General features: G+C 51.7%; 2 protein-coding genes across 16 annotated transcripts in view; one reads left to right on the top strand and one right to left on the bottom strand.

Moving 5' to 3' along the window:
• PHF21A (PHD finger protein 21A) overlaps positions 1-16,177 on the top strand; it is a 195,852-nt gene extending 179,675 nt beyond the window's left edge. For 11 of the 14 annotated variants that reach the window (XM_055546965.1, XM_055546961.1, XM_055546966.1 and 8 more), the window contains 5 exons: positions 1,135-1,298; positions 7,842-7,997; positions 9,268-9,343; positions 9,660-9,763; positions 11,289-16,177. In XM_055546965.1, coding sequence (XP_055402940.1) covers positions 1,135-1,298; positions 7,842-7,997; positions 9,268-9,343; positions 9,660-9,763; positions 11,289-11,555 — 767 coding nt within the window. In that variant the 3' untranslated portion in view covers positions 11,556-16,177. Of the gene's footprint in view, positions 1-1,037; positions 1,061-1,134; positions 1,299-7,841; positions 7,998-9,267; positions 9,344-9,659; positions 9,764-11,288 lie in introns of all 14 variants that reach the window. The other 3 variants (XM_055546968.1, XM_055546970.1, XM_055546969.1) reach the window with 1 other exon arrangement.
• A 225-nt stretch (positions 16,178-16,402) lies between these two features.
• On the bottom strand, positions 16,403-21,619 carry LARGE2 (LARGE xylosyl- and glucuronyltransferase 2). 2 transcript variants are annotated; one of them, XM_055546972.1, is made up of 14 exons: positions 21,541-21,619; positions 21,314-21,429; positions 20,895-20,977; positions 20,591-20,714; positions 20,212-20,383; positions 19,981-20,085; positions 19,394-19,506; positions 19,198-19,323; positions 18,945-19,100; positions 18,638-18,798; positions 17,917-18,195; positions 17,526-17,675; positions 17,230-17,425; positions 16,403-16,799 (listed from the first exon to the last, which is right to left on the bottom strand). In XM_055546972.1, the coding sequence occupies exons 1-14, from the start codon at positions 21,617-21,619 to the stop codon at positions 16,590-16,592; spliced, it is 2,070 nt and encodes a 689-aa protein (XP_055402947.1). In that variant the 3' UTR covers positions 16,403-16,589. The 2 variants fall into 2 exon arrangements, with proteins under 2 accessions (XP_055402947.1, XP_055402946.1); XM_055546971.1 differs by having other exon boundaries at positions 21,314-21,619.
• Between the last annotated feature and the right edge of the window lie 91 nt (positions 21,620-21,710).

Raw genomic sequence — 21,710 nt, 5'->3', positions numbered from 1 at the left:
TGACAGAATCATGACTCTTGTGCATAATTCTAATATAAATAATAACTGTTGGCAAAGTCATGATCCCATATACCGTTCACCGGTGCTCGTAGGCAGTTGTGTACCTGTTGTTGTTGTTGTTGTTTTTGCCTGTGGTACGCTGGGTGTACACTTTTGATCACTTGACATCTTAGAAGCTATGACCTTGGCCCCTGGAAGACAAAGACCCTGACTTGATATATCATAAGGCAAGAGGGGTTGGCCTGGACTTCTCACATCCATCAGGACTCATTTGTAGATTCTCTGTAGCCATGAAGTTTGATGCAACATGCTCCTGCTCAGACCAGCTCTCTGAGTTAGCAGTGTTACTGACGACAGGGCCTTACTTGAGACGCCAGGGCAGGTAGTTCACTGGAATGTTTGTGATGGAAGCAGGGAGCACTCCTTGATCAGCTGGGGAGGGTATCTGAATCCAGGCATACTTAAGTCGTTGTTAGGCCCACAACATCTTTTTAGCTCTTAGGTTTCAGCTGCTCCCAGAACATATGTCTTACTAGCTCTGCCAGCAAGGGGCAGAGTAGTTAACTTGAATTTTGCCTCTTCCCTTTGCCTTTCTCCACCCTCATAAAGCGAAGCGACTAAAATGTGTATAGGAGAGAAAAGGACAATCAGAAGTCCTTGAGAATATCTCTGGGAACTGAGAATCATTAATATTATTATATGAATAGCGATTGCAGAAAAACCTTAGGGAACAACATGCAAAAGACACGGGAAAATAAATACTTATCCCTGGCCTTGACTCCCATTGAGCTTTGATATCTTGTTTTCCCATTAGAAATCTCAGATTGTAATAGTTGAGGAGTGTCTCTTAATCTGCCCAAGACGAAGACCTTTAACATATGACCCAGAATCTCCTGCCATTCTCTGAGGCTCTCTTATCCTCCCTTTGAGACTCATGCATTTGTTTCTAATGACATTTAAGTCTTTGCTTCTCTTCCTCTCTTTGGGACTGTTGTATTAACTTTCTGTCTGCTACCTCACTTCCTTTTCCATGCTAGCCAATGAGGAACACTGGCCAAAGGTATGTAAGATCATTTTTCCCCCTTTCTTTCCCTCCCCCTTTTTCCCCTTTTGTTCCCTTCTCTCGGTATATAGGTCGTCCTCCAAAATACAATGCAGTGCTGGGGTTTGGAGCCCTTACCCCAACATCCCCCCCATCCAGTCATCCTGACTCCCCTGAAAATGAAAAGACAGAGACCACATTCACTTTCCCTGCATCTGTTCAGCCTGTGTCCCTGCCCAGCCCCACCTCCACAGACGTAAGTAACTTGGGAAAAGCTCACTCTCTTTCTCAGACCTGAAATCGGGGAAACCGTTATCATATGTTGTCTCCTTATCAGCTGCATCTCCTGACTAATCCTGAAATAGCAGTCATCCCTCAAGGACACTATGTGCCATGTAAGGCAGCTTTCTGCTAGGGCCCCAGGTCCTGCCATGAACTTGAGAATCATGTTAAATACCACATCAGGAAGCTCGGTCAGGGCTCTCAGTCTGGATTTTATCCACTGTGAAGGAGTTCTCAGGAAGAGGGATGGGGTGGGGAAGTCAGCTCCTATAACTGAGAGGTGTGCAGCCGTCTTGTCATCAGTTTTGGGGCGTGGGGATAATGGACAAAGGTGCACATTTCCCCCAGCAGTCCTTGTTGCTTGCTTCAAGTAGAATTTAAGACGTGGAAAACTTTGCCTTCGAGCAACTTTATTCAGCAGAATTGATCAGAAACAGGTTCCTGAGAAAGCATCAGCCTGCCCCTGAGGCTGCAGGCGTGTGAACTGTGCCCCCCTCCCCTTCACCTAACAGATACTGCACACCCTCTGCTGAGCAGGTGCTGCTCTTGAGGCTGGGGACAGAACAGGGAACACAACCAATCCCTGCCCTCAGGGAACTCACATTGCAAGGCCAGAGGCAGGGGCTAAGCAAATGAACATTTAAATGTCAGGTAATGAAACGTGCAATGAGGAAAAGAGGCACAAAATCAGAGTTACGGCAGGAGGTCCTGTTTTATGGAGAGCGGTGAGAGAGAGTCCTCGGATGGGAATGGAGTAGGTGGGAACATCTGTGGGGAGGCATTCCACGCCGAGGGGACAGCAGAGCAGAAGCCCTGCTCACAGGAGGAAGTGCGCGTGGCACAGAGAGGCTCTTGGCGAGCACATGAGAGAGCGTGTGGGAGAAGAGACTTCAGAGGGCTGGGCCCGTCTTGCAGGGTCTTGTAGCTTTAACTCTGAATGAGATGGGGGATGCCAGAGGGTTTTAGGTAGAAGAGTGGCATTACTTTTCACTTTTTATTTTGAAAAAATTTCAAACCTACCGAAAAGCTTCACTAACAACACAGAGAACAAATGTCTGCCCTTCACCTACATTCACCAACTGGCACAATCTTGCCACGTTTGCTGTTCCCCACCCCTCCGCACACACTTGTTTTGCCGATCTAGTTAAAAAGTTGGAAACATCATGAAGCTTTACCCGAAACACTTCAGTGTATATCTCCTAAAACCAAAGATATTCTCTGACATAGCCACAGTAAACTTTTGAGGAACTTTAATATGATAAAGCATTATTATTATGATACATATACAGCCTATCTTCAGATTTCTCCAGTTGTCTCAGTAAATGCCTTAGTGGCACTTTGTTTTCTTCTGTTCCAGGATCCAATCCAAGATCACTTTTGACATTAATTTTTATGGTGCTTTGTCTTTAGTCTCCTTACTCTGGAACCGTTTTTCAGCCTGTCTTTGTCTTTCATGACGTTACCGTTTTTTAAAAGATAAGCCACGTGCTTGCTGTAGAGTGTCCCTCCATTTGGATGATCTGATTGTTTCCTCAAGAATAGATTCAGGGTGTGCATTTTTGTAGGCGCACTAAATACATGATGATGAGCCCTTCTCGGTGCATCTCAAGGGGCATGTGTTGTCCATCCATCTCGTTGTTGATGTTAGCTTTCATCTCTAAGGTAGACTCCATCAGATGTCTCTACTTGTAAAGGTGCCTGTTTCCTTAGGTGCAGATAGCTTTGAGTCTGTAAAAATACCCCAGCAGTCTTCAGTTCAGTTCAGTCGTTCAGTCGTGTCTGACTCTTTGCAACCCCATGAACTGCAGCATGCCAGGCCTCCCTGTCTATCACCAACTCCCGGAGTTTACCCAAACTCATGTCCATCGAGTCGGTGATGCCATCCAACCATCTCATCCTCTGTCATCCCCTTCTCCTCCTGCCTTCAATCTTTCCCAGCGTCAGGGTTTTTTCACATGAGTCAGCTCTTCGCATCAGGTGGCCAAAGTATTGGAGTTTCAGCTTCAGCATCAGTCCTTCCAATGAACACCCAGGACTGATCTCCTTTAGGATGGACCAGTTGGATCTCCTTGCAGTCCAAGGGACTCTCAAGAGTCTTCTCCAACACCACAGTTCAAAAGCATGCATTCTTTGGCAATCAGCTTTCTTTATAGTCCAACTCTCACATCCATACCTGACCACTGGAAAAAACATAGCCTTGACCAGCAGTCTTACTCAGTGATTTTTGATGGTGCTTGCCTGAATTTATTATTTTTAAGGCGTTTGCAGAATTTACTTGGATTCTATAGGAGACTGAGGAGGACAGGGTGGAAGCACAGAGAGACCAGGTAGGAGGCCGTTGCAGGCGTCCTGGCAGGAGCTGACGATGGCTTGGCCCAGTAGAGTGGCAGAAGCAGAGGTGGAGAAAACTGATAGGGTCTGTGTCTGTTTTGAAGAATGAGCAGAATTAAATAAGGGGATGTAAGAAAAAAGAGAATAGCCAAAGATTTTAGCCTAAACAACTGAAAGGATGACGCTGCCGTTTACTGGAATGACAAGAGCAGGTTTGAGAAGAGAGACCAAGGAGTTAACCTTGTACATGTCCCATTTCTTTTGTGGATTACAGAGCTTGTCTTTACCTGAAGCTACATCTTCAGGTTAAATGTCCTTTCAGCTTGAAGTTTCTTTTTGTACTTATTAATGATCTGCATGCATGCATGCAAAGTCATTTCAGTCATGTCTGACTCTACGACCCTATGGACTGTAGCCTACCAGACTCCTCTGTCCATGGGATTCTCCAGGCAAGAATACTGGAGTGGGTTGCCATGCCCTCCTCTATTAGTGGTCTGCTCCTCTCCAAAGAGCAAAAGAATACCGTATACATAGCATGAGTTACAGTTCCAGAAGCAGAAAAGTAAGTGCTGTCTTTGGAGGACCAGGGTCATGGAAGAGTCGTCTTCTCGGGCAGGTTTCCTTCCTTGGACATAGCCAAGGCTACAGGCCTAGACTTGCTCTCAAGATTCAGCATTGGCTTTTGGCATTAGTGGTTGACACAAATTTGCTGCCTGTCCTGTTAACGAGTACCAGGACGCTGTCAAAAACCTTGTTTGTTGGCCCCAAAGATTGTCTCCATTTTCCTCAGTTGAAGCGTTGCCAAGGTATTGCCAGCTCACAGCCTCTTGGTAGGGGTCCTTCGCAAGGTGACGCACGAATGGTGGCGAACAGGTGATTGTGGATCTGCACTTGAGTTATCATTGCTAAAGAACGCTATTCTTATGACTTTTGACTTAGAGGGTTTATGATTTTATTTGATTGAACCCAAAGGATCCATTCAGATCAAATCACAAACTGAAAAGCTTCTGCCAGGTTTCATCTTAAAATGCAAACTTTGTTCTTTCCAGGAAACTAAAGGTGAAATAAAGGTTTTCTAAAACCACTAAATATTTTGAGAACCTTCTAGGTTACACCTAGCGGAATGGATGGGACTTCCCTGGTGGTGCAGTGGCTAAGACTCCATGCTCCCCATTGCAGGGGGCCCGAGTTCAAGCCCTGGTCAGGGAACTAGATCCTACAGGCCCCAACTAAGACCCAAAGAAACCAAATAAATAAAAACCCTAGTGGAATGGATTTTCTTTAAAGATAATTGACTTCTACTTTTTCAGTGTCCCAACAGTGGCAGTGATTAAAATCAGCACACAGGGCTCTATATGTGTTTGCCTCCAGGTAGCATAAACCCCAACAATGTTAATTAAACAATCACAGTCGAGAGGCAAGCCTTTCCTGGGGATCAATAATCATCCAGAAGGAGCGAGTGATGTAAGACCCAGCTGGTCTCTAATCTTCAGGATATACCTGGTGCCACTGTCATCGTTTTCATGAGAAAAAAAGATACATTGACATGGTTGAAAATTCTTTTAGCAAATGATGAAGTTGTGATTGATATAGCCAGGGTGTTTCCCACAAACATACACCCCTCAGCTCCTAGCAGAGCTGTTTGGTTTACGGTAGTAATTTGGTCAGTCACCGAAGCCTAATAAGCTTTTGGACCTGGGGCAGCCCCTCTGGGGGACTTCCTCTGCTCTCTTTAAGCAAAGAACCAATTCTGTGTGGCTGAAATACATATCCTGGCATTTTATATTCCATTTTGATGCACAGTAGTTCTCAATGTGTGGTCTGCATGTCCCTGAGACTCTTTCAGGGGTTCAAAATACGTATTTTCAAACATAGTATCAATCAAAACATAAAATCAGAAATGTTTTCATGATAGCACTAAAATGTTCTTCACCATCTTCATTCTCATTCTCCCACGCGTAGGACAGGGATGTTTTCCACATACTACGTGATCAGTGATGATGTCATCACTGAGAGCTAACCAAAGGTGTGCCTGCTTGTTCTTGGGTTTTAACATTTTTCAGTACGTGATTTTTGTAACTTTCTGTGATTCTGTTATTATTTCAAAATAAAAAAGCTTTAAAAGTTTTAGTACAAAAATAGCAATAGGTAGAACTCACATAAACAAAAGCACTTTGAAGTAAACAAGAGCACTTTGAGGTAGACAAAAGCGCTTAGTAATTCTTAAAGTTACCAAGGGGTCCTCACACTGAAAAGATTATGAACTGCTGCTATGGGATATGTAAATAAGCTAAGAGTTTTTTTTCCTTTAGGAACTTGAAAGAAATTATTTAACCTTTATTTTATGTGCTCTCCACCTTCCACTTCCTGATGGTGTCCTTACTCAGTAGCAAAGGGAGGTGAACAAGAACTCTACCCAAAAAATAAGACAGGTATTTGGGATAAGATATCCAGTTTGTCTCATTTACTTCATCACTGATAATTTTACCTGTGGTTCATGTAAAAAGAGTTTCAGAAACCTTAAAATTTTTCTAAACTCCTTAAAGTCACAGACTTAAAGCATGTGGCTTAAGAAAGATGATCTGTCTAGAGGAGCACGCCCCTCAGCCTGATCTTAAGAACAAACGAAGAAAGTCACAGTTAATCTAGGAGAGAAACCTTCATGTCTTTCAGTGGCTTTGAAGTTAAACTGTTATGCTGCATTCTCCTGCAGTATTTTTGCACATGTACTAAGTATCTTTTTTTTTTTATTGTCCAAAGGTAACATTGTTTTACTAAAAAAGATTAGCATCCATCCACACTTTGATATATCTTACAACTTTTTGCAGCCAGTTCACCAGATACCCTAAATATGTAGATACTGCCACATAGTCTCCTTTCCTTTCCTTTGGAGAGAAATTGTAGGTCTGAGAAGATGACATTCCTGAAGATAGCCTGGAGAAGGGAAAGACCACTCACTCCAGTATTCTGGCCTGGAGAATTCCACGGAGTCTATAGTGCATGGGGTCACACAGAGTCAGACACGACTGAGTGACTTTCACTTTCACTTTCTGCAGTGGTGGCTGAAAGGTTATATCATAGAAAGGAAGAACTGAGCATTGCTGTGTCTGTCTTTGCTTCCTGTGCAAAGTTTCTCTATTAGACCTTCTGGCAGAATAGCCTGGAATTCTAAAACAACACACTGGAAGTGAAAAGGAGTCTGCCCCAAGTTGTGGCACTGCCTTCTTAGCTAACCTCTGGCACGACCCCTCAGTCTTCTCTTCCCTGGTGTCCTTAGCAGCAGCATTAATCCTGTTCAGAGAACGGGCCAGGGATTGACTCGCTGGAAACCACCTTTTTAATACCTCATTTTTTAAAAAATGTGTTCCCTCCAAATTTTAAATAGATCTGCTTTTTCCTGATGGTGCCTTTTGTCGTGAGGGCTCCCGCAGACTCACCTGAGTACCAGAACTGCCCCTGTTGAGGGGAGGGGGGACTAGCAGAGCACGCTGAGGCTGCTCTTCTTCTTCCATCTGGGGAAGCATCTTACAGGAGGAGTAAAGCCTCCCGGAATAGAAGGGGCCATTGCACAGCAGATGCCAAGTACTGGCTTTAAGAGAACACTGTCAGGTGCTTGGCTGTTTTAATTCTTCACGTTAGAACGCTCATAGGAGTTTAATATGCTCCAACTTAATCCTTTCCCATGTGAATTTTGACTATAGTTTTTCTCCCAGAACAAGCAAAGTGTTTAACAAAAGCTTCCATTTCTTGTCTGTCTGTCTTTTCCAATTTTTCTAAACTCCTCTAAAAAACGATAGGTAATGGGAATTTTTGGTATCGTATTGTGGAACACTTTGATGAATGGATTTCAAGGTCTTTCAACTTTATGATTTGTGGGTTGGACTGTACTAAAACATAAATGCTGAGCTGTCACCTCTAAAGCTCATTTTGGCCTGGGTGACTGCAGAGTTACAGTCTCCTGTAAACTCTTAAGAGTACCGGCCCCACCTGGAGAGCCCCAGCTTTGTGGACCAGGTCGGGAGCTTGCACCATTGGTAATTCCTGCTTTTCCTCAGCACTCTCGTAATGAGTTGGAGGGGCACAGCTGATTGTCCTAAAACATTTATTATGTGTATTCAGAATGTGCATGTTAACATTCAGCTTTTACCTTTTTGTCCTTTCTTTACCTTTCCTCACAATGTCATAGGGTGATATCCATGAGGATTTTTGCAGTGTTTGCAGAAAAAGTGGCCAGTTGCTGATGTGCGACACATGTTCCCGTGTATATCATCTGGACTGCTTAGACCCTCCTCTGAAAACGATTCCCAAGGGCATGTGGATCTGTCCCAGATGTCAGGACCAGGTAATGTGGGGTGGGTCAGAGAGGACGAGGGACAGAGGAGGAGAAAGACCCCCCTCCCCTCTCATCTGGGGGAACGGCTCAGTTTCTTCCTGCTCCGGTAGCTCTCCAGCCACGTCTGCCATACCCACAGGACAGCCCTCACCTGCATAGCTCCGTCCTCTCAGAGGTCCTCAGTTCATGGGGCAGTGACTCATGTAAAGTGGAGAGACCCTAACGGCTTCTCTCTATTTGAAATGGCGTATCTTTTTATTACCGTTACCCTTAAAACTCCACAGTACTGTCTGCCTCATTCTCTAAAAATGGTCCAAACTCAGCATATGGTTGAAACTCTGGAAATAAAATCCTTAAAGGAGAATGTGAAATTGATCATTTAGTTCAAATAAGAACAGTTTTACTTTTAACCTGTGTTCTCATCAGGATCAGAGCACTAACTATAAAGTACTGTCTTAATATTTAATGCACTTGAAAGAAGAGAAACAGTGCTCCTTCCCTCCCCTTTCTGTTTAGTTTCTGATTTTTTTTCTCAATGATTCATGTATGTCTTTATGTTTTGATGACAAGCTGTCCTGAGACCTTTTTGAAACTAGGCAAGCATATAAATAGTAAATAAAGAAGCCCAGTACTCAGCAAGCTTTAGGAGCCCTGGTCAATTTTTTGGAATCCTGATTTGAGAGACTTCTGGTCTCCCCCTTTACATCTTTAGTCTCCGTCCTTACTGTCTCCGTGATGTATAGAGATAGTCCTCGTACTGATGCTGCTTTGTGACCCTCTGATAATTTTCTTCATGGGGTCTAGATTATACTTCAGTGTTTGGGGTTGATATTTAATTTCCTTGATCAGGCTGTCTTTGAGGTATGTATAAGCTAAAACTGAGAGCGGCAGCCTGTGTCAGGTCAAGGCTGCACCTGCCTGTGGGGCTGCCGTCACGCAGACGTGCAGCTTGTGTGCTGCTGGTTCTGGCCGTAGGGCGCAGCTGAGGGTCATGCAGCAGGTCTGAAAAGTTGGGAACGCCCAGCCCCGTCCCCACCTGTGCCTATGATCGGGCTCAGGTGGCTTGGCTCTTCCTGCCATTGACCTTTATTCTCTCATGCTGGTACACTGGAACTTCGTCGTCCAGAAACTATAGCCATGGGTTTTGCCATACTGCCACCATAAATCCTTCTTCCTGGATTGTGTCTGCCAATAGCGACGGCCACTGTTGCTTGTTGTTACATAGGGGATGTGTGCTTATACTTCTTTCTCAAGGATAAAATTCTGAAAATCTTTTCAGATGCTGAAGAAGGAAGAAGCAATTCCATGGCCTGGAACTTTAGCAATTGTTCATTCCTATATCGCCTACAAAGCAGGTAAAAAATTATCCATACTGCCTTTTGAGTGAGCCTGCCTTTGTTTAAAAGTACTGACAGTATTTGTTTTGTTTTCAAAGGGAATTTTAAAGTTACACATGAAAAGCTTTTATTGAATGAAATAAAAAGTTGGTTGTAGTACTTTTTGGGGGAGGAACACTGAGAAGTGAGATCTTATTTATGTAATGCCAGGCCCAAGCCACTGACAGTTTTCTTAGCGTCCTTTTACATGTAGAACAGAAAGTCCAGGTGACCAGGTTCTGTGTACTGATGGCACATGGGACTAAGTTCCTTTTTTTTTTTTATTTCTTCCCAGCAAAAGAAGAAGAGAAACAGAAATTACTTAAATGGAGTTCAGATTTAAAACAAGAACGAGAACAACTAGAGCAGAAGGTGAAACAGCTCAGCAGTTCTATAAGTGTAAGTCAACCTCATGCCTTCAGTGACAGGTACAGAGATGCAGCACTTTACATGTACATCAGAGGACGTGTGGCTCTCAGGGGTTGATGCATTCCTTCAGCATACTGATACTGCTACCTTAGGCGGTTGCAGTTTGCCTCCAGTTAGAGGTTGGTCCTCAGGTACAGTTGGTACATGGTGCCTTAGCCAGGCTCTAGAGCATCCTCTTGGCTTTGATCTGAGAGATTTCAGTCTCCAGATTTTCTCTGTTACTTGAAGAGATCAAGTAGCAGCTACAGGAGCATAGCCAGCACCCCAGTGAGCTCCTGAGCGTGTTGGGAGGAGTGTGGAGCCGCCTGAACAGACCAGGTCCCCATGTGTAACTCTTCCCAGTCGCTCTAGCTAGCTAGTGGGCCCGTCCGCAGGGCCTTCCCTCCTGTCCCCTCTCCCATGCTCTGCTGATCGCCTCTCTAGGGTCCCCTGCGCAGCTTGAGAAGGAGCGCTTTCTGGAGATGAGTACTGGAAGTAAACACCGCCCAGCCTGGCTGACTAGGTGGGAAGGAGAGCTGTGTTTGCCACAGGGATTCAGAGGCTCCTCCTGACTGGAGCAGGCTTTCTTTTCCGCTAAGTAGGTCCCTTTTCCACTGAGTAGGTCCCCTTGTTGCAGTGATGTGGCCCCAGCCCTCGTGGATGCCAGTTGGCAGTCTTGCTGTCCTTCTTCATTGTACTGCCCATTGTGGCTGGCAGGTTTCACATCACCTTCCCTGCCTAGAACAGAAGCCAGCAGGTGTGGGAGGCCTCATCAGTTCAGTTCAGTTCAGTCGCTCAGTCGTGTCCAATTCTTTGCGACCCCATGAACCACAGCACGCCAGGCCTCCCTGTCCATCACCAGCTCCCGGAGTTCACCCAAACCCATGTCCATTGAGTCGGTGATGCCATCCAGCCATCTCATCCTCTGTCGTCCCCTTCTCCTCCTGCCCTCATACAACGCAGCAAAAAGCTACCTGTCCATGACCGAGCAGAAGGCCTTCTCTTGGCTGCAGTCTTTGACTCTCCTAAATATCAGTGAATATCCCACCTTAGGGCCCTGCCTCTGAGCTCACACTGTCCCAGTGGTCTTCAGTAGGCCCTTAAACTGAATCCAGATACCGCCGGCTTGTGTCTATCCTGGAAAGCTCAGCTCGGTCCGGAGCATGTCAGCATATTAGCAGGGTAGAAGCATACCCAGACCTGCTGAAAGCAGCTTCAGCTCAGCTGTGAGAGCCTTTTTCTTTAATGCCTTTCATTTTACAGTATTATAGCGGTGATTCATGTTTGGCTGTAAGTCCTAGTTTTGAGTAGTGGGCTTTGAAGCCGCTCACTCGCTGCCTCTCTCTCGCCTCTCGGGCCTCCTCCTTCCCTTGGGTAGCAGCGCCCACTCGAGGTGGAGCAGAGCAAGGTGTAGGGCTGCACCCTAGCCCACAGGGATTCTTGTGTCTGGAGAGGGCTGCCGGGCCTGTCAGGACAGCCGGAGGCTCAGTGCCACTGCCCTTCTCATTGGCTGCAGAAATGCATGGAAATGAAGAACACCATCCTGGCCCGGCAGAAGGAGATGCACAGCTCCCTGGAGAAGGTAAAACAGCTGATCCGCCTCATCCATGGCATCGACCTCTCCAAACCTGTAGACTCTGAGGCCACTGTGGGGGCCCTCTCCAATGGCCCGGACTGCACGCCCCCTGCCAACGCCAGCACCTCCACGCCGGCCCCCTCCCCGCCCTCCTCCTCCTCCCAGAGCTGCACAGCGAACTGTAACCCGGGGGAAGAGACTAAATAACAGAGCCCCGCTAGGATAAGCCACAAGATCCCGGCGGCAAGGAGAGCAAAACACTGAAGACTCTAGCAAAGCCAAGCCGGATTTCTTCTGGAAAGTACAGAATTCTTTTGGTTCTTTGGTTCCAGAGAGAGAGAAGATGCTTGTGCCAGGTGGCACCAGAGTTTGCCAATTGATCCTTCTTATTCTGTGTGTACATGCAAAGATTGGACCATGTTACATGAAATAGTGCCAGCTGGAGGTTCTTTGCCAGCACCATGCCAAGTGAAATAATATATTTACTCTCTCTATTATACACCAGTGTGTGCCTGCAGCAGCCTCCACAGCCACGATGGGTTTGTTTTTGTTTGGTCGGGGGGGAAGCAGGGCCGGGCGGAGGGAGAGCAGGTTCCAGACCCTTCTTTGCCGAGCCGTCTGTCTGGGTGGAGAGACAAGTCCAAAGAGTGCGTGGGCTTTCTGTTTCTAAACTCTCACTACTATAAAACCAAAAAGAGGAAAGGGAGATTTCACCAACCCCAGTGCCCAGAGGAGGGGTGGGGGCGGGGAGGGGGGGAGCCGGGGTGGGAACAGTGTACCGAATAAGCAGTATTTCATAGTGTCTGGAGAGGGCACCGTGCCCGGAGAGACGGACACCAAGAACCAGCCACCTGGTTCTTCTCCGGAGCACCCCACTCCCCGACCGTGGGCGCCCCCACGTTCCCCAGCTTCCTTCCCTGCTTTGGCAAATTGGTGCCATCCCCATGGGTGAGCCGGTTACCTTCCCTCTCCAAGAACAAGCAGAACCAGGCCTCAGGTGGCCCTTGCCCGGGGCAGGGAAGAAGGGTGTGTGTGTGTGTCGAGGAAGGAAAAATGGTGGATCAGTGGTTTTACTTGAAAACAAGCTCCATCCCTTTTCTATATTTATAAGAAGAGAAGATCCTGAGCGAAGCAGCACGCGGCCAGGTGTGTGTGAATCGAATGGAGATGTTTCTTTTCTCTCTTTTTTTTTTTTTTTTTTTTAATTTTTGTTTTTGTTCCTTTTTTCTTTAAAAAAAGAAAGTTTTATTTTGTTGTTTATTTTACATTTTTGGTAACAAAAACTAAAATAAGGAATAGAAAAGCTGTTTTTCAGGCTGACAGTCCACTTAAGGGTAGTCGAGACCTTGCATGGTAGAATAGGAATCATAGTGTCAGTGAGGTCCAGTGAGTGTGTCAGTCCTTGTGTCAGCGTTCGGGGCACTGTTTTTTTATGCAAGGGCAAAAATCTTTGTATCTGGGGGAAAAAAACAACAACAACAATTTTTTTTTTTTAATTAAAAAGGAAAATAAAAGATATTGAGGTCTTCCTAGTGTTACTTAAATTAAGATCAAGGTAAGAAACATTGTAAAAAAAAAATTACAAAAGTGCTATTTGTTTCCTAAAAACAGTGATTTCTATTAAAAAGGTGTCAGAACTGGAGAAAATGCTGTGTAGTTATAATTTTTTAGCACAGAACCTGCTGATCATGATGACATTTTGCTGTGTTTGTGTCTCAAGACTGGTGGGCTAGTCTCCGTGATTTCTGTCCTCCAGAAGGCTGCAGCCCTGACAGGCAGGGGCAGCGCTCTCCCACCATCCTCCCCTCCTCGGGAAAGACTGTCCTCCCTGCTTGGTGCAGGGAGTGGGGCTCCTGTTTCTGGAGCCCACATGGAGCGTGGATGGTGTCAGGGCCCTGCTCCTTGTCTCCTCGGGTTTTGCTGGAGCAAAAGGCTGGTGCCTAAATAAGATCCCTTCCTTTGGTGCTGCTCTTGGTCTTTCAGCCACCAGCATTTCGAGTGCCTGGGGGACAGCTTTGAAGGAAGTGGCCAGTGAAGCTCATTGGTGCCCACACACCCTGGCTTTGAAGGGTGCAGGGAGCAGGCTGGCTGCATCAGCCCTTGGTGCTTAGAGAGGACATGGGAGTGAGATGTCTTGAGGGGACAGGGTCTCTCTGAGACGAGGGAGTCCCTGGGCGGCCTTCGTGTCATCACACCTTTGAAGAGAGGTCTGTATCTCCAGCCACTTTCTCTGCCTGCTGGCTCCAGGCACTGGAGATGGTAGTCTTACCCCACTTTGCTCACCCATAAGCTTCCTGGGTGACCTTTGGCTAGAATGCTGTGCTTGCCTTGGCTTGGCCTGTCGCCTTCTTGAGAAAACCAGGGTTCTGAAAGGCTTGGACCATTTCTATCATGTTTGCCTTGTGGGAAATAAGTTTTTGTCACGTGTGCCCTCCTGCTGGAGACCTTTGCCCATGGCACACATCTGGCCTCAGGAGAGAAGCAGAGACTCTGTGCCCGGTCACTCCCAGAGCATCTCCCCCAAGCCCACCCTGTGTCCAGTAAGGGCCAGAGTCTAGGAGGGGGCAGAAAGGGACCAGTCGTCTCTCCCTCACCTAGTGAGGCCCGGAGAGACAGATGGACCCTGAAGGCGACTGCCACAGAGCAGTCCTTTTCACATAAAACGTGTCTCTTCGCTACCAACAGTTTCAGTTTCTCTTCCTGGGATGTTTGTTAGAAGAGGGGATGACGAGGGGGCTGCATCAGCCTCTTGAGAGTCAGGGCCTGGCTGCAAGGTTGCCTGAGGGGGGAAAGAAAGGCGCTCCCTTTGCTCATGCAAAAACCAAGGTGCTATGTCTAGTCAGGGAGCTTTGGGAGATGCCTGGGCTAGTTGAAGGAATGGTTGGCGGAGCTTCAGAGCCCAGAGATGGGCTGTGCGCCCTGTCTTGGAGCCCTCCCATCAGACTTGTCTGGGCCCAGAAATAGGAGGTGGCCGCTTAATACCTGTCTTCTTGAAAGAAGAGGCCTTTGCTCAGAAAGGAGCCACTGGGGATTCAGGGGTGGGTGGCTGGGCTAGGAACTAACTGACCAGGATTTTGCAGGCTGCTGTGAGCATTCACACTCTGACCTTGCCGAGGGTTGGGGTACGGATTCCTCTGCAGTTCAGATGTAAGCTGCTGTGCCAGTCACCTAGGATGACGGAGTGGAAGACTGCAGCCCTGCCCCCAAACCCGCATTCTGGACTCAAATTCCCAAACACCCCTCACTGCAGAGAAAAGGCCCTAGTCACCAGTGTCCTCCTCCTCCACTGTCCTGCCAAGAGAAGAGCCTCCCTGTCCCTCCAGACTCGAGGATCCCTGTGACCACCTGAGACACACCTTCATGACCGCCCCACCTCCCTCTTCCTCTCTGCTGCTTTTCTTCCACTGACAGACGCTTCTGAGGGCAGCCGGCTTGCAGCCGCTTCAGAGGCCGGGGAGCGCTGGTCGGGGGCTGGGACTGGTCCAGCTGCCCGCTTGGGCTGGATCAGGGGCCTCTTGTCAGTCCCGTGGCCAAGGTGACGTGCCCTGGAGGCAGTGAGGTCATGTTGCTGTCATCTTCCCTGCTCACGTTCTTGCCAGTGTGGCCTGCAGCTCCCTTTTTCTTTCAGAGCCTGCTGGGTCTTGTCTCACCTCTGCTGAGCTCATTCTTCCTTACTGGGCCCTTTTGGGGCAAGCCTGCTGGTCATGCCTGACAGGGAGGCCCCCCTCGACACAGCCCCTCATGTACAGGGCCTTATCCTGTGTGAGGCCTGTGCCCTGGCCATGGCGGTCTCTGGCTCGCACCCAGCGCCCAGTGTCCCTTTGGCTTCTTGGCTCAGGCTCAAAAGGGCATGTGAGTGGGGCGCGGCTCCTCGCCCTGCGCCTCTCCCGTGAGGGTGACCGCGTTTCTGGCTCATTGCAGTCTCTGCGTGTGCAGCCGCCTCTCCAGCCATCTCTGCCACCTACTCCTGGGGCCAGCAGAGCCTTCTTGGGCTCTCAGCCCAAACCACGACCCACACAGCACACTCATGACGGTTTCCTCCCTACATTCCCTTTTACGGTTTAGTCTTTCTCATTTATCCAAAGGGCTTAATTTAGGAGGCTTTTACCCCAGGAGAAGAAGGCTTTTTGGTAGGAGGAAGAATGGGGGCCCAGGTACGTCTTCCAGTCCCTGGGTTCTCCAGATTCGGTGGCTTTTGTTGGATGGAGGTGACCTTGCTCTATGTAGAAAGGAAGACCGTGGACCTCACCCCCACCCCTCAGCTGGGCACCCTTGGCAGGAAACAGGAGACCCACTCTCTCCGACTTACAGCCGTCCCCAGTGTCAGCTCCTTTCCAGGAGGCGAAGGGTGACCCTCCCAGCAGAGCACAGGGGAAGAAGCCGAGAGTTTCCCTGTTTGGAGAGCCCAAGTGGAGCTCCTGAAAATAGCTCCTGTAAAGGAAGAGCAGAGCTCACAACTTCTCTTCACTCTCCACTTGCAAAGGCTCTCGTTCCCTGAGGACTCCACCAGCCCCACAGCAGCCTCTGGTCCCTGCCCCTCTCTCCGGCGTTGCTGGGTCCTCAGCCCAGGGTACGCTGCAGTCAGGCAGGACCGCCGGAGGTCAGTGAGCTCTGAGCAGAAAAGTGCCAGCCAGCTCCCAACCTGTCTCTTGTCCAAGCCCTTTGTGATTTCAGTCTTGGTAGAACTTGTATTTGGAGTTTTGTGCTTCAAAGTTTTTGTTTTTGTTTGTTTGAGTTTTGTTTTGAGGGGGTGGGGGGGATACAGAGCAGCTGATCAATTTGTATTTATTTATTTTAACATTTTACTAAATAAAGCCAAATAAAGTCTCTCAGACTCATGGTGTTGGGTTTGCGGCAGGGGAGGGTGGATGGGACACAGGCACTTCAGCCCCAGCCTCTGGGGGCAGGGGGGGGCCCCCACTGCTGGGCTCTCGCCAGATCCAGCACCTCCCCAGCCTTTCTGACTGGCTCATGCCCCAAGCCAAGAGGAACGTGCAAAGGAGCTGTTAAAACTTAACGAAAAGGGGATGTTACGGTTGAGAGGATGTAGGAACCAGCCCCAAACCAGCTGGGGCCGAGAAACGCTAGACCCACCTGAATAGCAGCAGCAGACGGAGGCCCCAGGCCTCACCCCACAGATGCCCCCCCACAGCCCCTCCCCAGAGACCTTAAATAATTTAAATAGCAGGAGGGCGGGGTGGCGGCAGGGAGTGTGTGTGAGAGCCCCGGCGACTACGGAGGTCAGGCGGGGCCTCGGGGCTGCTGCAGGGCAGTGAGGTATTTGAGGGCAGCAGCCCCGTAGTGGCGGGACAAGTCCTGGTGGAACTCGTCCTTGAGGGCCAGGACACAGTCACGATAAGTGGGGTTGGAGCGGAAGCGGCTGATGTCAAGGCTTGGGGCGTGCGGCAGGTGGATGGTGAAGGCCTCGGGCAGCACCAGGAGCTCGTATTCCTGGGGGGCGCGGCGGAGGGTGGGGGGATAGTCACTGTGTAGGCTGGGGGAGGATGAAAGCTCTGGGGCGGGGGGAGCAGATTCATCCAAAGTCAGAGACGAGTTCTACAGAGGGCCCTTCACAGTACGCTGTGCCACCGTTAGTGAGCCCCTTGGGCCTGCCGTTTAGTTGCTAAGTCACGTCTGACTCTTTGTGAACCCACAGATGAGCCTGCCGGGCTCTTCTGTCCATAGGATTTCCCAGGCAAGAACACTGGAGTGGGTTGCGTTGCCCTTTCCTGCTCTCGGGGAATCTTCCCGACTCAGGGATCGGACCTGTGCCTCCTGCATTGGCAGGTGGGTTTCTTTACCCCTGAGCCACCCGGGGCAGCCCTCGCTGGGCATAGAGGTATTCTCAGATCAAGGCTGGAGACAGCAGGGCGCCCCTTACCTGTGCATCCAGCTCTATGATGTGGGCCACCTTGTTCCAGCCAAAGCCCACGAAGCGGGGATCGTAGCGGGGACAGTCACGTGGCACCACCACGTAGGGCTCGTAGTCTGCTGCCCACTGCACACGGTACGGGGCCTGAGCCTCCCGCCAGCGGGCATAGTCTGTGGGTGCGTGGCCCTGGGGCCACTCATGGTACCTGTAGGGGGGCAGGGTAGGACGGGAAGCCAGTCTGAGACTGATGGGGGTCAGTGTGGGTAACTGCAGCGCTGGGAGGGGTAGGCCATGGCCTCTCCCACCTGAAAGTATAGAGAGAGCCAGCGTCCAGCAAGGTCAGCAGTTCGGCTTTGGAACTGGGGAAACTGAAGCGGTAGTGCAGGGTCTCGAATGCAGGCACCACCAGGGCCGCCTTCCGCCTGCCGTCCAGCTCCAGCTGCTCAATGGAGGCCCTAAGGAGGGAGCACCCCGTGAACCGGAGAGAACGGTGGGGGGGGGTACTCTGCCTCCAGCGCTGGGCCCAGGGGTTCTCTTTTTGTTAGACGTAGGACCCAGCTTCTGGGGCCAGTGCACCCTGAAGCGCGGATACTGGGGTCCAGGAAGGAGCAGGGATGCCCCCGCCAGGGCCCATGGGTGCCCCCGACCCTGTCCACACCCACCTGTGTGCCGTGGCTCTCCCCCAGCCCGGCCCACCTGAGGTAGTCGTAGAGGGAGTAGGCAGGCAGGAAGTCGATGTCGCTGAGGAAGACGTAGGGTGTGAGGGCCTGGGCCAGGGCCACGTTGCGGAGCTGGTTGATGGGGTAGAGGGAGCCCTCCCGGTACACCACGTGGTAGGCCACGTCCTGCCGGGCAGAGAGCACCGCCGAGGTCTCCACGAAACGCAGGAACTGCTGGGCCTCTGCGTCTGTCAGGTACAAGGCCAGGCTCATGGGGCCCGGCCAGTGCCTGCACAGGGCTTCCAGCATCTGCAGCCTGGGGGGAGGCGGGTGGTCAGCCCGGGGGAGGACTGGGCTGCCTCCCGCACTCGCAGCCACGGACAGCCCCCTCCAGTGGCTTGCTGAGCCCCTTCCAAGCACTTTTCGAACTGTGCTTATTTCGTCTTCACAGCTACCCCACAAGGTGGGTACTTTCTCATTTGACAGATGAGAAAACTGAGGGCCAGAGATATTAAGCCTTGCCCATGGTTCCACAGCTACAGAGGGCAGTTTCCCGACATCTGGGTGATCCCCACAGTCCGAGCTCCTTCTACCATCTCTCCGGTGTCTCCAGCCCCTGGAACTCCTCAAGCATCAGGAAGTAAGAGCTCTCCCTTCCGCCAAGTGGAACCCTCCTCTCGAAACTCCCAAGTGGAACCCTCCTCTCGAAACTCCCAGACCGCGCACCATGCGCCCTGGGGCTGCCTCGGCTCCCTCACCGCTCCATGGAGAGCTGGGCCACCAGGGTGACGTCATGGGGCTGGGGGGGTGGCGGCTTGTGGGGCAGAAAGGTGATGTGCACGCGGTGCACAGTGAGCTGCTGCTGCCGGAACTCAAAACAGGCGTCTTGCTCCTCCAGTTGTGCCAGGGCCTGCTGCAGCTGGGGGGTCATTGGGGAGAGGAGGGCAGGCTGGGTGGGGCAGGCGGACAAGCCCTGAACAAGCCCAGGTCCCACCGGAGCAGGGGGTGGGTGGGGCAGAGCCTCCCTGACGGAAGGGAAGGGAAGGGAAGGTGGCTCCCTCTCACCTGCTCGGCCCCAGGAGGGGGCGGGCAGGGGCACCCAAAGAGCTCTCTCCTCAGCAGGTTGCCGTCGTACTCCAGGAAAGTCAGGTAGAGGTTGCGGAAGGATTCCACATGCTTGTTCTTCACGCGAAGCTTCTTCGGTGAGTTCCAGTGGATCACCTGGGATCAGGGAGGGCATGGAAAGGGGCCGGGGTGGGGGGCGGCGAGGGGGGATGGGAGCCCATCGCCACCGCTCAGCGCCCCCCGGCTGGCTCACCTTGAGGTCAGACGCCTCCGAGTAGCAGCGTTCAGCCAGTGTGTGGTCTGACAGCTGCACGTTCCACATGCAGGGCAGGGGCTGCACCAGCCATGGGTGCTCCTTGATGACGGCGTTGAAGATGTCCTGGGCAGAGACCGTCGCCGTCACACCTCGGCCCAGAGCCCGCCCCCACCGCCCTCCGGCACCCCCAGACCTGGTCGGCCAGTGAGGTGGCAGGCAGGGTGAGCAGCTCCCGCGTGGCCGTCAGCTTCCACATCTGCTCCCAGCCAGCCTGCCGAAGCCGGTCCAGCCGTAGGAGTATCACGCCTGCTGGGGGGAGAGGCTGTCATGCCCACCTGGGATGACCAGCTCCATCCCCTGGGATGACCAGGGGCCAAGGCTCCTGAAGGTGTCTTCCGAATGCTTGTTTTTGTGCTGTGTTAATATTTTCTGACCGCTCAGACGTGAGTGTGGACTCGCTGGGTCCACAACTAACCCTCTTCGGGGTGAAGGGGAGGCAAAGCACCCCCACAACCATCTTCTCAGATTCAGTGGTCCCAGGGCTGGGAAAATCACCCCCATTTAATGGATGAGAAAACTGAGGCTCAGCAGAATCAAGTGACTTGGCCAATGTCATCCAGCATCATCAGCCCAGGTTGGAACTGTGATTTCTGGCTCTTCTCCCAGCGTTCTTTCTACAGAACGGTTCTTGGGGGCCTCCCAAGCATTCTATGCTCTAACCAGCCCCAGGGGCCCAAGCACCAGTGGCTGCCCTCCTGCCCCCCTCAACACTGTCCCCACCTGTGTTAAATCCCCGGCCCAAGGCAGGCCAGGGCCTGTGGTTCCTCCAGAGGTTGCCGAGGTACCAATCGCTTTGGTTCTCCACGAGACCAATCGCTTGCTTGTCTGGGAGGGAGGGCACGAGAGAGCTGTTTGAGGCTGCCACTGGACCTCAGCTCAGGGCTAGGCCACAGGGAGGCCTGGATGGGCCAGGGAAGGGGGCTGACTGGGGTGGGGTCCCAGACCTCTCACCAGAAAAGTGAGCAAAGAGTGCCCAAAGTTCTGCAATGTTGGAGGCAAAGGTGACATCTGTGTCCAGGACAATGACACGGGCCAGGTCGGGGGGCAGGGCACTGGGCAGCACTAGCTTCATTAGCCCATAGAGGCCAGAGTAGTGCTTGTTAGGGATCCAGGAGACCTGGGGCTGTGGGTGGAAGCACAGGGCGTGAGCCCACAAGAGAAGGGCTTATCAGTGTCGGAACATACTCAGGGTGACGTACCCAGGAGGGTGAAGGATTGGCGCTTCAGTAGATGTGATGGGACTGGGGGTCTCATGCAGCTCTAACCTGCCCTCCCACTGATACCCAAAACCCTGGGAGGAACGAGGGGGCAGAAAGGCTGGGGCTCCTGCCTTGAGCTCGTCAGCGTTGTAGAAGCTGATCTGGACAGCAGGCACCATCCATGTGTGAAAGAGCGTCTCCAGGATGTTCCTGGCCACAGCATCGGTCACCAGGTGAAGGTGCAGTGGGTTTTTCCTTCAGGAAGGACACGGGAGGAAAGCTGATGGGCCCCAGAAGGAACTACAAGGGACGAGAGCCCCGCCCCGAGGGGCTCAGAAGTGGAAGCACTGATTGCTATCACGAGCTGCTCCCTGCCCAGCTCAGGGTATTCTTACAGCCTCCTTCCAGGGAGGAAAGGGACACTCCTGGCTGTACCTGTAGAACAGCAGGGACTTCACCAGGGTGATGACATCTCTGCTGGAGTTATGTCCCGCACAGACGATGGCCACCTGCAAGAGCTGGGGAGGGGACAGCAGGTCGGCGGGCTCCAGACGGGAAGGACCTGGGGTTGGGTTGACCCGGCCTAGGGCAGTAGAGCCCCATCTGGCATCGGAGCTAGGCCGGAGTGTGGAGAGGGGGCTCCACGGAGCCAGGGTACACCCCCTCATTTCCCAAACAGGGAGGCCGAGGCCAGGAGAAGGGCAGGTGTGAACCCGGGGCGCCCCCGGCTGGCTGGTCAGTGTCAGAGCCGAAACCAGGTGTTGGGATTCCCACAGGTGTCCAGGTCCCTGGGCTTGGGGGCGCGGGGGGGACCCTGGTATTCCCACCGCCAGGGGCCGTGCGCACCTACCTACCTCGCACTTGGGCGGCGGCGGCAGCGGCGGGATGCAGTCCGAGCGGTTGTGGCCCCTGGGGTCTGCCGGCGGGTCTCCATCGAAGGTAGCGGCCCCCCGCGACCGCGGCCGCCCGTCTGGAGGTACACGTGGCGTTGGCGAGCCGGGTACGGATCCCGGGTCACCCCCGCCACCCCCACCCCGCCTCGCCTCCCGCTTGCCGCCGAGCTCACAGTCCGGGTCCCCGCCGAACAGGAAGAAGCCGATCAGCAGCAGCAGCAGCAACGCTGCGGCCCCCAGCGTCCGGGGGCGCCCTCGGAGCAGCATGGCTGCGGGCAGGGGTCCTCACGGCGGGGCACGACCCCGGGCTGTGGGCTCCATCGCGGGCCCTGTGGACCAGGGAGGGAGAGGCGAGGTC

Source organism: Bubalus kerabau, chromosome 15 (assembly GCF_029407905.1).
Source record: "Bubalus kerabau isolate K-KA32 ecotype Philippines breed swamp buffalo chromosome 15, PCC_UOA_SB_1v2, whole genome shotgun sequence".
In the NCBI taxonomy this organism is placed as follows: domain Eukaryota; kingdom Metazoa; phylum Chordata; class Mammalia; order Artiodactyla; family Bovidae; genus Bubalus; species Bubalus kerabau.
Note: the sequence above shows the minus strand (reverse complement) of the source record. Positions and strands in the feature narration are given on the sequence as shown.

Coding starts and splice junctions, on each gene's coding strand:
- LARGE2 (XM_055546971.1), bottom strand. CDS start 21,619: ATGCTGCTCCGAGGGCGCCCCCGGACGCTGGGGGCCGCAGCGTTGCTG. Junction 20,978..21,313: donor CGCCGCCGCCCAAGTGCGAG/GTAGGTAGGTGC, acceptor TCCCCTCCCCAG/CTCTTGCAGGTGGCCATCGT. Junction 16,800..17,229: donor TCATAGAGCTGGATGCACAG/GTAAGGGGCGCC, acceptor CGCGCCCCCCAG/GAATACGAGCTCCTGGTGCT.